Raw genomic sequence first — 17,654 nt, 5'->3', positions numbered from 1 at the left:
CAAGAACAAATAAATAAAACAGAACAAACATTTAGTGTATAGTTCTTCAAATGTTAATATTTTAAATTAAATATTGTTTTAGTTAGCAATTTTGAAAATGCCGTTGCATAAATGAAGTAAACGCCCGCCTCGAACGCTTGCGTTAAGAAACGTAATACCATTATGACGTCATAATGCGTTACACGTGATCTTTTCTTAGCAACGTGTCATCTTATTCTTTGAGTGTGTATCACTGGAAGAGTGGGATGCAGTTTTGTTTCAGGATTTACCATTTACCTAAAAGGTAAGCATTAACCACTTAAATAATAATTAATGTTCAGCATTTCAGTAAATGTATTCCACACTCTGTACAAGGGGTGGAAAGCAAGGGTGGTAGTGAGAGATATTTTGTTTTCCTATCTTCAATCCATAAAATTGTGGGCTTTATTAATATAAAACATTAATAATATAACACGCAAAGCCTTTTTAATAGTTTCCATTCGTTCTGACCACGTCTTCTCTTTTGAGTTGCACTGCCGACAACCTTCTTTATACTTACCCGATGCCGCAAGGATCTTCTTCTTGTCAGATCCTGTCGTGTTACAAAGATGAATTCCATAAAAACAATGGAAGCTGCCATTGTTTCTACTTAAAACAAATGTGGCTATATATACGGCCGCCGTGTATATTGTTTCGGCTAATGACGGCGGTCATATTTTTTGTGGGAAGCCTTGTTTACGGCCCCCAGAGACTGAAAGAAAGAAGGAAAGAAAGAAAGAAAGAGAGAAGAAATAAAAATAAAGAAAAAGAAAGTAAAAAAGAAAAGAAAAGAAAATATAAACAAAGAAGGAAGAAAACCACTACAGTAGCAATAATAATCAATATGCTTCCCATTTTTAATCACCTTTTGAGTTAGTTTAGATCTGAGGTGGTGAAAAGTGTGGGGTATTACCTCATTAAACTCCTTGATGCTCATTCGGCCCTAAGATACGAGTCACATCCAATGATTAATACCTACAACAGGATTGAAAATTAGCGGTCGCGCAGTCGCCCGTGACGACCTTTATTGGCTAAGGGCGACTAAACATTTAATAAAGGTAGTCCGTTGGGCGACCATCGAGTTTAGGGTCTAGCGAGTATAGTATCAGGTTTTTGTTGTGTAAATGCAATGAAACTGAATCAAATGTGACAAAACACGCCGGATCTGGCGAACTACATATCAGACAGCAGGAGACAGAACATACTCTATATTTTGACAGTGCTAAGATTCAGATTCTCTGGTTTTGGGTCGGGTCTTTCAAAAAATAAAGATCAAAACGTATTGCAGACACTGCATGTATTAATCTGGAAGTAATCGGCTTATTGGAATGTACTCGATACGCCATAATTATCTAGTATACCTACTTCTTGACAAAGATTACTGTAAGAAACAACAAGTACACCTTTATACAGAATACATCGTATTTTTTGGTAAAATGTTTGTGGGGGTGTTTTTGTTTTTGTTTTTTTTTTTTTTTTTTGGGGGGGGGGGGGGTGCACAGATTTATTTTTCTTTCGATATTTATTTTATTAGTAGTCTACTACTGTAGCATTTACAATATCCAAATTAAACACACATACACGCACGCACACACGCACACACGTATTATTACATTTTATTGTCCGTTTGCATCAAATGGGAACCGATGAATAATAATTATTATAAATTAATATAAAAACATTCATTTATTAAGTTTTGAACCCATATACCATCTCAAATAACGTGGGTTTTTTGTGTGTTGTTGTTGTTGTTGTTTTTTTTGGTGGGGGTGGGGGACGTTCACTGAAAATAATAATAATAATAAAAAAACTTTACAAATTACCACCAAACTGCATAGGTTAAATCTTCAGGTTTTTCTGCAATTGATGGAACATCCAAAATAATCTGAACGACAGGACCGTAATACACGACCAGGGCCGTGTCTCTCCAATGAAGAGTCGAATGGGCATTTGGCAAAACAGTGGACGAGTTCTATCTAGTGTCTCGTCTATAGGATGACAGCCACTCCCGAGAAATCCTTTACTGGAGATTGCATCACTCCAAAGATTATTTCATCCCTCTTGCATCGCCACAAAGAGGACTGCCACTCCCAGACTAGTTTACTAAAGCTCGCGCAGTTCTACCTTTAGTCTTTTTGTACTGCATTATCTTTTACTTAAGAGACAATGCAAATCAAACTGCATATCTTGGCTGTCCTAGCATTTCGTCTTCACCTATGTATTAAAAATAAGATTTAATTTGTATGATTTAATGGTAATTTGTAAAGACACATTTTTATTTATACTGGATTTCTATTTCAAATGTTTTATTTTGTTTTGAGTTGGTATGGGTTTAAAGGGGCATTCCTGAGTTTGCTGCAATGTTTTAAGATGTTATCGACTACTAAAATATTTCTACGATTAAACTTACATATTAAATATATTTTCTTGTTTAAAATATTAGTGGCTATATATTAAACGTGTTTCTGATCGTTCTAATATTTGTACTAGGTTAGTTTTCATTTTATTTCCTAAAACATATTTTTTCGTACGTACGAAATTATTTGAAGACAAAATCCAGTTTGGGCTTCTTACAAATATTAAGACGACCAGAAACACATTGAATATACAGACACTGATATTCTAAACAAGAAAATATATTTAATATGTAAGTTTAATCGTAGAACTATTTTATTAGTCGGAAACATCTTACAATGCAACAAACTCAGGAATGTCCCTTTAAAACATAACAACATGTTTTTATATGAATTTTAACTTTATTCATTATGAAGTTACATGCCAATTCATCGGTTTCCTTTTTAGACAAACGTACTATATACGGTGAGTATACATGATTATTAATCAACAAAGAACATTCTAGTTTTTATTTTGGCTGTGGAGTTAAATTTCAATATGATAATTGGAGGGCTAGCTGAATTTGAGAAGGGCCAGTAAGATGTTTCTTCAACTGGCCCTGCTGGCGACCATTGTTTTCATGTTAATTTTCAACCCTGCTACAAGATACCTTTTGACTTCATTTAGACTCATATATAGACTGGCCTAGAGAATATTCATGTGTGTATTACTGTAAACGCTCCTGCGATGTGGAAGTTTGCTTTGCATTGACTTAAATATATAAATTTAATGTTTCATTCATACGTATTACAGCAGCATAGATACGTCAAATCACTGTGTCCACCACGTCACACGTGGTCTACTGGACTTTTATCCCAAAATAAGACGATTTCGAGACCTAAAATCACTTGAAAAATGCATTTAATTCCATATGTCTAACAAAAGGCCTGACCTCTTCCCTACCCCAAGTTGCAAGTCTTTTTCTATCAGCCTCACGCCGCCGCCTCCGCCTCCCCTCTGACACACCCACCGCACACCGTCCCTCTCAAAATCCGAACAAACTAAGACACTAATTTTGCTTTCGAACAATCTAAGACACTAATTTGGCTTTCTTTACGTCTATATTAGCATGACACACGTTCTCGTTTCCAAACCGCAACCTCATTATGGATTTCAAAGCGTATATTTTGATCCTGATTAATGTAATTCATTGTAGATTAAGCCCCCTTTATTAAGAAATGGAAATAGCTACTTTGGTAATGCAATAGATTGTGGGTCTGTTTGTATCCCGTCAAAAACCACAAATGATAATTTCAATAACGACCACTCCAGTCAATACACAGCGTGTTTAAATTGTCTGCAAAATGCAAATATATGAAGTGATAATCGATAGATCGATGCTCGCATGCGTCTGTTAGCGGTGCATTTTACAGCCGTGATTGCAGGTTTGTTTACAGACATTTGCAGAATGGCAGTACAGAACACGAATACCTGTTTGCTCGTTGTTAGCTGTTCTAAAACATTAATTACATGAACGTACAGTATTAGCAAGGGCTGATGAATGTCTGTTTTGTTTCACGATACCACTAGAGCACATTGATTATTAACTACAGGATGTCAAACATTTGGTAATTCTGACACTAGTCATCAGAGGAAACCAGCTACATTTTCCTAACACAACAAGGGATCTGTAATATACACTTTCCCACAGACAGAAAAGCACATACCACGGCCTTTGACCAGTTGTGGTGCACTGATGGAAACGAGAGAGAGAGAGAGGTGTAACTTTTAAAATGGAACATTATTCCAAAATACAGTAGTTAACATGCATGTCATATCTTTTACCAAATCAGTCATTAGACAAAGATATTACGTCCTAAACAAAATAAATAAATAAATGCTATATTTAAAGGACTTATTAATCAATGAGCTCTTGTGGTGTCGCTAACCAAAGTAGTGTGTACCTTATGTGGCACCAGGACAAGTTAAAGGAGCTCAATCACGGATTTCGTGGGCCTTGTTTCTTCTCTAAATGTGCATTATAAAAGAAACTTACATTCCTTTGGAATACCAAACCTAGTTATTGTATGATTCAAAACATTTTAATTGAACTGCGATCGAGGGAATTCTATGATACGCTTCATTTTTAAAATTTGGAACTCTTCTTGTGATGAGACAAACAAAAATACGGAAAAAGACTCGTAGTGATGAGGCTATATATACGACAACCGTATAATGTATTTTTGGATTTTATATAAACGATCGCTGTGTATAGAGATTTGGCAAATGAGGATCGGCTATATACATGGCAAATAATAAAAAAAAATATTATTTCATGACGAAAATAACCGCGAATACGCTGAAATAAAATAATAAACAGTCGGAACATGAACTTACCATTTATTATTATTATTATTTATTATTATTATTATTAGGCGCGCGTGCAAATTATTTTGACTGGTTCGCAAAGTGGTATTTCGGTTTTAATGTATAGCGTAAAAAAAACACCAGTGTATTGTTGCATGTTTTGTCGTCCAAAGGTTGGCTAATTATTACTTAACCCAGTTGAATCCAGTTCTACGTGCAGGGACAAGTTCAGCCTGCCGTTTGTGCGTGTGTGCACGCTTGTTAATCTTGCATTTTTATAGCCAAAACTCCTCCAGATAAAACACCACCCTTCCACCCCAAAAAGGTAGTAGTAGGCTAATAATAATAATAATAATAATAATAATAGTAATAGGAATAATAATTGTGTATTATTATTATTATTATTACATGTATTTTAATGTTGGTAAAATCACGTCGCGGTGGGGTGGGGTGGATGGGGGCGGTTGTTACAGAAACGTTACATAAATTTAGAAGGGGACCTGGGAGTGGTCTCAGCTTTACTAGCAATCTGATTAAAATTGGACTCTACTGGTATATACCAGTAGATCTAACAGTATTGCGTGGACTCCCATGTCCAGGTGATATTTCATCTATAAATAACAATGTAAATATCGACCAATTACACTTCTTTTTATAGCGTTATTCGGAAGCATACACATTCTAAAAGTATCGAGCGAGACTATTTATGCAATAGTCGAACTTGTTGGTCTATTTCAACACTGAAAAAACAGGGGGAAAAGTGCAGTAATAAACTCTGGATTGTATACTGGTATAAACAGATTTTATGGCTATACCATCACGGGTTTTTATTCGTCTTGAAACGAATTTTATATAAAATTTTATATAGAAATTAGTTTCCGGCATACTTCGTAATTCACCCGAATCATTTCGTATACCCTCGGCATAATCCCGATTTTTTCAAATTCTTTTCAAATCACTGGCATGATTTTGCAAGTAAGGTTTTGATTGCTTTACTAGTAGCCTATTAAAAAAAAAAAGTATTTTGAGTTGTATTGCCCCTTGCAATGTTGAGCCTTTGAAATGTGACTAAATACAGCAAAATAACCTTTTGGTTATATTTATTTGCGGTAATTATTATTATTTTTTTTACAAAATTTATGTAAGCAGCCTCAAAATTGCAATCAATGAAAAATTATTAAGTTCAAGCTCTGTTGTTAGTTTGTGTACTGTCCGTAGTTAATTTCTCTTTCAGTTAATCTACCTCAGAAGCTGATAATTTGTAAATGTTATTTATTTATTTATTTATTTATTTATTTATTTATTTATTTATTTATTCATCATTATTATTATTATTATTATTATTTATTTATTTATTATTATTAATATTTTGTTAGTACTGTAGGGACAATATGACGCTATTCATATATTTATGGAAAACGTACACAAAAGGGTCCGCTAAATTCATATACTCCCCCACCACCCTCCCCTGTTCAGAAAATGCACTGTTCGTACAGTACTTAGTATGTATTCCTCATGTTCCAGATGGTTCGGTAATATGGATCAATCAAATACATGTACTTATTTACCGCTTATATACATTTTTGCTGTGAATATAGCCAGCCCTCGTTAGTGGGGCTATATACACGGCCTTCGTATATATAGTCACATCGTATATAAACACCGTCTAGTTCAGAGTATTCTTTAAAAATGTAACAATTCCTATCCCAAGTCAGCTGTTATGGCATATTTTGCATAAAATGAATTTGACAAGGTGGAAAATGAAGGTGTTGTGATCCAGATGTTTAGAGTTTTTCGCGTTCGACTAACTATAAATTGACCTATAGATACAAGGCCTAACTAGTCGGGATTGTCGACGTTTAACATGCTTCTGTTACTAAAATAAATTAAAAATGTATAAGCAAATTTTCATTCAGTACATGTTTTTATTATATTTTAATAACTTATTTAAAAAAAAAAAATTCTATTTACCCTACGTCGCAGAGGTCGGTCAAACGTTCTCGTTATACGAGCTTGGTAAATCGTTTTGACACTGGGTTATTCGGGGAATGCCCGCCACGTGACTCAAAATAATACGTCACACCTCTGCTCTCCAAATAGCCGTTATTTTCTCAGAATTATGGACCGTACCCATAATTCAATTTTTTTATATAATAAAATATCAATAATAAGTGTGATATGGTGGTTATGTAGATGGTTCAATAAAGTACTTTTAGGTACAAATCAAATGTATATATTGTCATATAATACCTTGTTGAGTCACTAATTAGGTCAACCATCTGTGAGAGAGCGCGTTTAACAATATCATTTGACAGTCCCCGTCGGTGGACCCATTAGGCTATTTCTCGTTCAAGCCAGTGCACCACGACTGACGACTGGTATATCAAAGGCCGTGGTATGTGCTATTCTGTCTGTGTGATGGTGCATATAAAAGATCCGTTGTTGCTGATTGAAAAAGAAGTAGTGGGTTTCCTCTAATACTATATGTCAAAATTACCAAATGTTTGATATCCAATAGCCGATGGTTAATAAATCAATGTGCTCTAGTGGTGTCGTTAAACAAAACAAACTTAAACCTTTGACAGTGACAATGCTAGAAGTACATCTAGAAATCGACGTGTTGGGGCCAATTTCACAGAACATCGTAAGTTTACGTCTTGAACTTCGTATACCACTGCCAAAATGGCGGATAAAGCTCGCTTCGACACACGACGGTGAGTACATTTTGTCTTACAGCTGCATGCTAAATGCCTTTCTGATTAAAATAATATTGCGATACGGCTCTAGAATGAATACTCTATCCATCTGTTTACGTAATTTTCGATTTTGTTCAACCGAAAAAAAGCTATTGAAGAAAAACCTTGTTGTTTTGACATCAAAACAAACATGATCAAAATGTTTGGTGTTATTTTAACGAATCAAGTTATATTTATATACTTAGAAAGTGTCATGGTGAGAGTTTGTACACCCTGGGAGCTAAATTAAGCAAATATGTTTTGGAAAGTCATTTTATAATTGTTCATCCAAGACATTTCTTATAGTTTAGGCACATTTTCGTCTGCTCCCCCGGATTTAAGGCAAGATTTCGTTTACTTCAAAAAATTATATTTTAATTTGTTACCCTAAAATATTATATATTTCAAGTTAAGGTGGGGGTTTTTTTCTTTCAGTAATAGGGAGATACAAAAAGAGTCCAGTTAAGTTAGGCATTTACTAATCACGAAAGAGGAAAGTTGTTTCCCGCCTTGACACCTAAGAGATCCAGTTCTGGCAAAAGGCTGTGTAATCGTCGTACCTCAGACTTTGCAAATTGTGATTCCTCAGTCCATTTAAGAGAGCATCTTCCATATCAACACCTATAGATGTATATCCGACATCCAACAAGGAATTTCCAACACCAAGGAGAAAAGCGATTTAGGAAGAGGTTGTCATTCGCAACTCATAGTGTAAATGACAGTGATGATAATCATAAATTTCAAGTGTTAGATGAACCGTCCCTTGACGCAGACATGTATACTGATGATATAACAGAAACAATGTCACGTTTCAGAAGCAGTGTTCAAAATGGCGTTTTTTTCCACACAAAAAAACAAACAAAAAAAAAAAAATTCCTATGTATTATTTAAAGATACTCTAAAACGGCATTGTCACGGTAATTCATCCTGCATGGGGTATTCTGACGCCAACAAGGACATATTTAGAACAGGGAACGGGGTGTTTTTTAGGTCAGTTTATCAGATTCATGAGAGGGTTTTCTCACCGGTATATATCCTGAACCACCTCAAGGCGTTCAACCTGCACGTGCCAACTACAAGGTGGATGACGGGAAGATACTTCCTTCATTATGACTTGAAATCAAGGACAATATGCTCATGTGTTCAGATGTTACATGCAATTAAATTATACACATAAACTAAGTTTCAACTATTCAAATGCGTCCTTATTTCTAAATAAAAACTAACCCATGTATTGTTCCAGACCTGTAAATGCTTATATATAATTGCTTATGATTTGATTGCTTGTACATTTATATTCAAAGGCAGCCTGCATAGTCTATTTATCCTATAACTGCTCGTGTTACATCACTGACACTGTGATACCACTGGCAGCAGTAATGAAACATAAATTATAGGTTATCACACTCCAGATGAGAAACATCTCAGAGGCTTTGGATTGGATAAAAACGCATTGTGATGCAATATTTTTAATGTGACGTAAAAATTGTAATTCCTAATTTTTCTCTGATCAGCTTGAGAAATTAAAAACAAAATGTAGTAGAATGGCAACAGAAATGTAATATAAATCCCCTCATTTATGAAATAAGTTTCTCAATTCGTGAAGTTTGACTATCTTACATATGTCCACTCACGTTAGTTAATTTTCAAAATGTCACCTAAGACTATAACCCACGTCTTAACTAACGAGAGTGAAATAAATACAACCGTCATTCGTTGTGGAACCTTTATGTACACAATACAACGTACGTCACATTGCCATTAAATTTTATCTAAACACATCTGAAAACCCCCAGATGTAGGTCAAGGGTAAGAGTCAAGGTCACAGTGACCTATTCGAGATACACTGCATGTATCCACATACTAGGATTGGTGTTTTAGATGTCCAGTGGGGGACTAATAACAAACTAATACTACATTGCATTATAATGTCGATTTATTAAACACTATATAAAAACTAGATCATTCATCCCAATGAATCTGGAAACGCGGTGTCCTTTGAGATGACTTCGAGTTCAAAACACTCGTCCACAGTCAGTGCACTGGTGCCCGCCTGGTCTGTCGTGATGAACAACCACATGTCTGCGGACGGCAGACCTTCCACAGTATAGTTGATCGCAGTCTTCACAAACTGTTCTGAAAAAAAAAGAAATTTGGAACATACGATTACATGTAGGTGTCCTAAACCCGGGGGAGCAGACGAACATATGCCTAAACTATAAGCATTTTTTTGGATGGATAATTATAAAATTACTTTCCAAAACGTATTTGCTTAATTTAGTTCCAAGGTATACAAACTTTCATCATGACATTTTTTAAGTATATAAATATAACTCGTTCCCTTAAAATAACACAAAAAACTTTGATCATGTTTGTTTTGGCCGTCAAAATAACGAGGTTTTTCTTCTATAGCTTTTTTGTGGTTTGAACAAAATCAGGAATTAAGTAAACAGATGGATAGAGTATTCATCCTAGAGCCGTATAGCAATATTATTTTAATCAGAAAGGCATTTAGCATGCAGCTGAAAGACAAAATGTACTCACCGTCGTGTGTCGAAGCGAGCTTTATCCGCCATTTTGGTAGTGGTATACGAAGTTCAAGCACGTGTCATACGGTTTAGGTTGGACCCCTTGTACCGGGTATACGTTTACATGTGATTGGCGTCAAGTTGACGTATCATTATAGAAGGTGGAGCAGTTTAAAGACAAAATGAAATGAAATATGTGTAGTTCTAACTATATATTTGTTGTACTATAATAGTAATAAGAATTGTGGTTTAGTCGTAGATTTAAGTTTCCGTGCAAAACTTGGTTTACGATGTTTTGTGAAATAGGACTCAGACAAATGGTTTGTTTATTCAAGCCCACAGCAATATTTTCGACTACTCAACATTATGTTACTGCTTTTAAAGTATTTTCTTGTCCACTAGATAACAAGTGAGATATATTTAGCAGATTTTCACTTGTCTGAGCACATTTTTGGCTGTCGCACTGATGCTACTTATCAGTGGGATAGCCAGGATTTTATATTGGGGTGGGGTGGGGGCAACCCATTATTGTGGAGTAGCCCCTCCCCGGCTACGCCACTACTAATACACAGTGTAGGTGCTCCCACCACCCCGCTTAACACAATGAGGGTGGCTCCCAATATGAAATTTTGGCTACGCCAATACGTGTGATGTTGGTTAATGTAAATGTACTCTATATTTCATTTAATTCTTTGCAGTAGTAAAACCTTTGAAGTGATGCGTACATGACAGTACGGCTTAAAAAACCATTCAGAAGATGATTTGCCTCTATTTATATATGCGAAATGGCTCAATGGTTGGGTACGGTCGTTACATAGCGTAGGTGTAACAGTTTTATTGGAAGATGTTCAGTTGTCGCAAATGAGAATTGATTTTGTCTAACGTAACATATAGTAAATAATAATTACGGCTCCAGTGTTAATGACACATGACAAAGTGGCCTAGCAGTAAAATATACTGACGCTAGCGGTGTTCGGCACCTTCAGTCTCCTGTGACTGAATATTACATTTTGAAGATCGATTACAGACCGGAAGTGGGTCCAGACCTAACCGGCAGTCTCCAGTGATCTGACATACAGGTACATACGTAGTCATTAGTCCCGCCAGTTATTCCCATTGGCCGAACGAACAAATTGATTTGTGGCGAAACTGCCCTTCCCAGAATGCATTACAGACGCCAGCGATCGGACATCGCCAATAAACTTACACTCAGGTAATTATGTGCCCAAGAGTAATTCCAACTGACCCAGTGTCGGGTCAATAACACATACTGGAATGTAATACGAACTTTCTCAAACTGATTACCGACGTCGTCAAGCGGAAGTCAGTGCTATACTAACACGGACGCTAAAATGTGATCAGTACCGGTTTCTTCATCTCGGCGGTAGAATAATAAATAATAATAATAAATAATAACCCATTCTAGCGTTGCAGACATGCAATCCATTTCAAAAGTTAAAGAACACGTCTTCAATAAGTGGGCACTGACATGCAAGTAAAATATATGAACAATTCAATTGTGTCTGACCCGGTGTTAAAGGCAATAACACATACCACCAGTGTTGTGAACATGAGGGTCTCTGGAGAGGAAATATGAAATTTACCAGATAGATTAGCGACGAGTGCGAGTATCGGTTGCCGTACATCGGACCCACGAGGGAATGCTGCAGACAAACGTACAAATCGAATATCATGGACAATCCATCGGCATCAGTGGTCTAACAGGACCGTGCCTGTAGCTGTAATAGGAAAAGCCGTTGATCGATCATTTCTACAGACGAACAAAATGTTCGTCTGATATGGTCTGATGGGATGCGCAATATATGGCAAAATGTGCTCGTCGCAGGCTAGTGCCGAAGGATGTGATCAAACACCTCCGCCTCACCCTCAAGAGGTCTTCTTCTTGGAAATATGCCATCCATAATTATTAGCGAAATGAAATATGCCACCTATAAATTGGCGAACTGGGATAGGAAATTAAGAAACATTTATAATAGATTAACTCCAAAGGCTTCGAAAATATTTTCCATTTAACACCTATTCTCGATTCTAGAAAGTTCTGTTTTAATGGCAGTAGCACAGCGGTTTCTGGGTACAGGCCTATAACAGGCAAACGATGATTAATAATCGATGACTTTAAAATTAATATCACAATTACATTTACAAGGGGACAGCGATATTAAATAATAGCCAGTATTTTGGAAGCAACTGATAACGTGTTAGGTTCATGTGTCGGTGGTTATTTAAGCAATAGGAACAAGAGTTTCATATGCATACCTATTTATACATGGATGTGATTATTAGGTCTCACTACACAGTTCACTTCAGCGTGAGAGTTCATTCATTACGGTCCACTATAGTTCCTAAGTGTGACGTATGTTGTGGTTCACATATTCACTTCTAGTAATTGGGAAAGAATTAAAACAATTTACATTTTTTATGGTAAGGATTGTAGCTGGATTTTTCCCATGTCATTTTGTCAAATTATGTATTGACTTTTTGGGACATGGGTGTATAGTGGAAGAGGCGGTCGGCGTGAATGGGTTCCTGAACAGGTGGTTCGGACCGGTACTACAGCCAGATACGGTCATATAGCAAAACAACTGAGACGGAACTGTTCTCAGTTTTGGAGTGAAAATAAATTCTTATGTAATATATGTTAGCAATGATATATATTGTTAGTGCCAACGAGAACCCGTTCTATTCATAGGCGTACGGGCTCCCATTTTTGTAGGGGGCAGGCTGGCTTTTGGCCGAATTAAATGAAAATGCCCGAATCTGGATAACAACATTTATTAATATTAGCGTTACTACCAAACAGCTATATAGCGATGCAAACGAATCACAACGCATTTTTACATGGATTACAGCACAAATGTTTAGGGTTAAATGATGGAAATACATGGTAAAAAGGTCTCAGGTTAGCACATTTTTTCCGAATATCTCTATTAGTTTTGCCCGAATTTGAGGTTTTGCTACAGCACTGGGGGGGGGGGGGGGGGGGGGGGGGGGGGGGGGGGGGGGGGGGGAGTTGCTGTCGAGGCTTTTTAGCAGACTGGGAAAGGAAAGAATATGAACACAAAAGATAACCAGTTTTGAAAGTATACAAAATTAATGTTACAGATCATATTTGGGAGTCAACAAGGTTTTTAGTGTATGTGTGTGTGCGTGCGAGTGTGCCTTCCTGCCTGCACGTACATATATCTGCCAGTCTGTCCGTGCATATAGGGATATCTGCCTGTTTATCCGTCGATATATGGGAAATGTCATTAATGTTCACATTATAGTTATGATTATTTTATGGGATTGATCAGGAGGAGGAATTTATCTCAGTCGTTCAAGCGTTTACCTGAGGTCGTTTAGTCGCAAGATCAAACCTCCTCGACGGAATTATTTTTCCTGTCCCAACCACCTCCCCAAAATTGCCCTGTCTTAGAAACAAAATGCATATTAAAAAACGGATCCCTTTGTGTAAAGTTCAGATTTGCCAAATCCAATAGCCGATGATTAATTAATCAATGCGCACTAATGGCGTCGTTAAATAAAACACACTTTATGACGTTTCGTCATCAAAGGGAAAGTATTTTTCGGGAAAAGTGAAATCAAAGTTGTTTGAGTCTGCAACCATAACTCAATGCCAGGTGCTTTATATACAGAGGCAAGTTGTCCTGACCAAGCAGTTTGGTTCTGTACAAAGACATGCGCTCGCGACTACTTTGACTGATACTGCCGTCTTCTATCACATTCATTTAACGTCAGGCGCAAAAACCAGTCTAGCGATTGACTGCGAACATGCCTCACTGCAAACGCCTTTTTACAGCTTCCGTAAGTAAAGTGATATGTGAATGCTAAACATTCCTAACCTTACTTTGAACACGTAAGTTCAGACTTCAATTTGTCAAGGGGCAGGATCTAGCTCAGTCGGTAGTGCGTTCGACTGAGGTGTTTGGGTTGAAGGATCGAATCCCATCGGTGGAGCCATTCTGTCATTGTTGTGTTCATCCCAAGCCTTAGGACTGATTTATCAAAGGCCGTGACGCGTGCTGTGGGAAAGTGGATATAAAGATCCTTTGCTGCTAATGGAATATGAAGAGGGTTTCCATTGAAGACCTATGTGTCGCAATTACCAAATGGTGGAAATCCAATAGCCGATGATCAAGTAAAGCTATGGTCCCACAGAGCCTGCGTTGGTATACGATGGGCTACGATGGCCTAAACCTACGATGGCCCGCCATGGTAGACAATAACATATTATGCTATTGCAATTATACGACGATGTCACACGAGCATATCGCGATAGGCCCACGATTGTCTCACGTGGTCGTACGATGGTCTACGACATCGTACGACGGCCTACTACGTCCTGCGTCATCACAGTATGGTATATAATTAAGTTCAATTCCACTTTTAGTTCAGTACACAACTATTTGAAGATAGCAAAAGGTGGCAAGACCAAGAGCAAGGGCAAGGACAAGGGCAAGGGGAGTAGCTACTCCCAAAGTGGCTACGAGGACCTAGGATGATCCTGCGTCCTCGCAGGATCGTCGTACGATTTCCAACGATGCTGTACGATATCGTACGTGTCAGGTATTTACCTGTGGACAAGTGAAAGTTATCTACGTGGTCATACGATAGTCTACGACATCGTCCGACGGCCGTACGTCGGTTGTACGACGGTCTTACGATGGTCTACGACGTTGACCATCGTAGACCATCTTTTGAACATTTTCAAAAGATGATTTTCCAACCTACGATGGCTCTCGGAGGCCACAAAATCGTACGTCGACGCAGGATGGGCTCCACGATGCTCTACGATGTTCCACGATACTACCATCGTAGCCCATCGTATACCAACGCAGGCTCTGTGGGACCATAGCTTAATCAGTGTTGGTAGCGTAACTGTCGTTAAAGAAGACGAACGTACAGATCGCAGTAGACCGAAGGGACATAACTGGAGTTGATAAACACTACTACACGAGTTGTTACCCTTTATTCAGTATTGATAAAACACAACCTTCTCTAAGGGGAAAACCCCCCAGAAATAATTACAGTAAAGTTGTCCGTTTTATGTTAGTTTTAGCGATAAATATCTAATGAAGTTAGTTCTTGAAATAATGGATATCACTGGCGGATCGTGTGGAGGCGGGGATGGGGTGGGTTGGGGGAGTACAGTATTTCCGTGACACCCCTCCAAACCGTTTGAAGTGCAATTTTTAATTACTGGGGGAGGGGGGGGGGTGTTGTTTCTTTTGTTTTAATTCGTCGTCCACAAGATGAAATACAACAATATATTGCCATTAAACGTTTTCGGTGATAATGCCCCGACCACCCCTTGCAAATATCATGCCCCGACCACTCCTTGCAAATATCGTTGCCTTCGACAAACTCAAATTGTCATTTTTATAATTTTCGGATCTCCCCCCCCCTCCCCTTCCAAATTCTGGATCTTCCCCTGGATATCAATTTACAAAATATATCACCAGGTAGGTGGTCATCTTGAATGTATTTACATTCACCGTATAGGGTGGATCGGAAGAGTGAATGGCGAATGCCATAATAAAATAATACCGAACTTGTTATTAGTTGAAAACTGCATACTGCAATAATTAATTTAGAGCTGGTACACTGTAAATGCTTGATATTAAACGTAAACAGAAAACTATATGCGACAAGTGTAAAACTCTTAAATATGATAAACACCAATAGATTTAATTTTTTGTTGATTATATCGGCATTTTTATTGATTTATTTTTTATTAAACATAAGTTGGCAACAAAGCGCTCATGTTGTGGTAATTCCACGACGTGGCGGGTTATTAGTATTTGTTTCATGTTGTCGTTGTTGTTTGTTTTTTGCTCGTTTTTGTTGTTGTTGTATCCTTTTTTTTTTTTTGGGTGGGGGGTGGGGTGGGGTTCTTGGGGGGGTGCGGGTTTTTTTAATAGTTTTTTTTTGGGGGGGGGTTGATGAGGGGGGTTGCTTTGTTGTTTAGTTTCTTTTTAGGGCTAGCTCTTGAGGTATTTGAAAGTGTTTTTGATTTTGTTTTCGCAACAGATGGAGTGCATTGTGTTGTGTGTAAATGCCTCTCAGTACCGACGACCATGGGCTAGAGAACTCCGTGAACTGTCAGATGGTACACGATGAAGTCGATCACCTTCATCCAGCCAGAGTTGATATAGTGAAACGAAATGGCAACATTACTCGGCTCGTAGGCGGTCTGCAAAACAAATGAATCAATCAATTAATCAATCAATCAGTCGGTGATTGGTAAACAAAACCCATCCATAAATAACTAAATACAGTAGAATCTCATTCGCTCGAACACTGTCGGTGCATCAAAGTCTGTTTGACCCATTGGATAGATCGAACCATGCATTCGGCCGTTGTCGATAACCTCGCATATTTCTGTAAAACCGGCTTGGGCGAGATGGTCCGATTGACTCGTGAGTAACGAAGTCGCCGTCAGATGTCGGATAAGATATATATTTGTAACAATTATTTATCACTGTTAACTAGATACATAACTAAATAAATAAAACACTCGCCTCGTAGTTTTTTTTCTGAAAAAACAAAACAACACAACATAAAACAATTAAAAATACAATATTTAAATAAATGCATTCGTTAAATAGATTGTCGTAACAGGTTATCCCAGCTTCAACATGGGCTACTCTGATTAGTTATAAGGGATCTACTATATGCATATCACCGTAGTGAGGTTAGTGTATACCACAGCTTTTGATATATCAGCCGTGGTATACTAGTAGAAATGGGACGTGGAGACACTGGCCAAAATAGACTGCCTGGGTAACATGGTATGGAGTGTGTGGCTGGGAGGCGGGTCGGGACCACCCGCCCCGCTCAAATCGAATAGGGTTCAATATATTTTCCGTGGGAGATTTACTCGATCCCCATACAAACATTCGTGTTCAGACGCCAGCTTGTGAATGGTCGAACCTGGAACCTGTCGCTTCTCTGGAGTAGGTTAATGAGGGAAATGTTTTATTTAACGACGCACTCAACACATTTCATTTACGGTTATGACGTATAGTTGTACAGCTAAAGCTATTGTCTTGACACTAAAATACCGAATTTATACTACGGTTCATTCGTGATCCATAGGTCAAACTCGATTTAACAACGGATCAAGTGGAATTTTCCTTATCTCGTTGTCGATATGATTTTGATCGAATCATGTTCAAACTCAACCCAACTGACCTTGTATTAGCGTTTCGAGCTTTTAATCAATATAGATGTGGCATCTTCAGCAGCATGGTTTTGAATTTAAAAGACGAAAGGACAAAGTTCAAAACTCCCATATATTTGACTCATAAACGAGAAATTGTTCCTAAAAGCATTATGTAATGTTCTACTCAGTGATACTACAAAATGCAGAATTTAGTTCTATAAATAGAGTATTTAATATTACAGGTAATTACCGACATTTACGTGTGAACACGCTCTACTAATAAGCGAAAACATATTTGTCGTCTCAAACTTACCCTATTATTTCCAACATATCTTTTAACCCATTCTGGTATTTTTCCTGCAAAGATGGAAAAACCATTATGCCAGTTAAACCTCTCCTTGCCGACAACATCTTTTGTGGAACCAACCGCAACGTTCAACCAAAGCATCCATTTACCCAAAGCAACGTCCTCGGAGCCTCTTTTCC

At 37.6% G+C, this 17,654-nt stretch overlaps 1 protein-coding gene and 1 long non-coding RNA gene across 2 annotated transcripts in view; one reads left to right on the top strand and one right to left on the bottom strand.

Annotated features, from left to right (window-relative positions):
- Positions 1 to 189: 189 nt before the first annotated feature.
- On the top strand, positions 190 to 16,521 carry LOC121381933. Its single transcript, XR_005959092.1, has 2 exons — positions 190 to 283; positions 16,034 to 16,521. It is a non-coding gene; the product is annotated as an uncharacterized LOC121381933 (long non-coding RNA).
- LOC121381932 (glycoprotein-N-acetylgalactosamine 3-beta-galactosyltransferase 1-like) overlaps positions 15,695 to 17,654 on the bottom strand; it is a 28,139-nt gene continuing 26,179 nt past the window's right edge. The window contains exons 2-3 of the mRNA XM_041511357.1: positions 17,482 to 17,654; positions 15,695 to 16,196 (exon numbers count right to left, since the gene is read on the bottom strand). The exon at positions 17,482 to 17,654 is cut by the window's right edge and continues 480 nt beyond it. Coding sequence (XP_041367291.1) covers positions 16,086 to 16,196; positions 17,482 to 17,654 — 284 coding nt within the window. The 3' untranslated portion in view covers positions 15,695 to 16,085. The remainder of the gene's footprint in view (positions 16,197 to 17,481) is intronic.

This window comes from Gigantopelta aegis, chromosome 9, assembly GCF_016097555.1.
Source record: "Gigantopelta aegis isolate Gae_Host chromosome 9, Gae_host_genome, whole genome shotgun sequence".
NCBI classification, from domain to species: domain Eukaryota; kingdom Metazoa; phylum Mollusca; class Gastropoda; order Neomphalida; family Peltospiridae; genus Gigantopelta; species Gigantopelta aegis.
The sequence above is the reverse complement of the archived record's forward strand: the minus strand, read 5'-3'. Positions and strand labels throughout refer to the sequence as shown.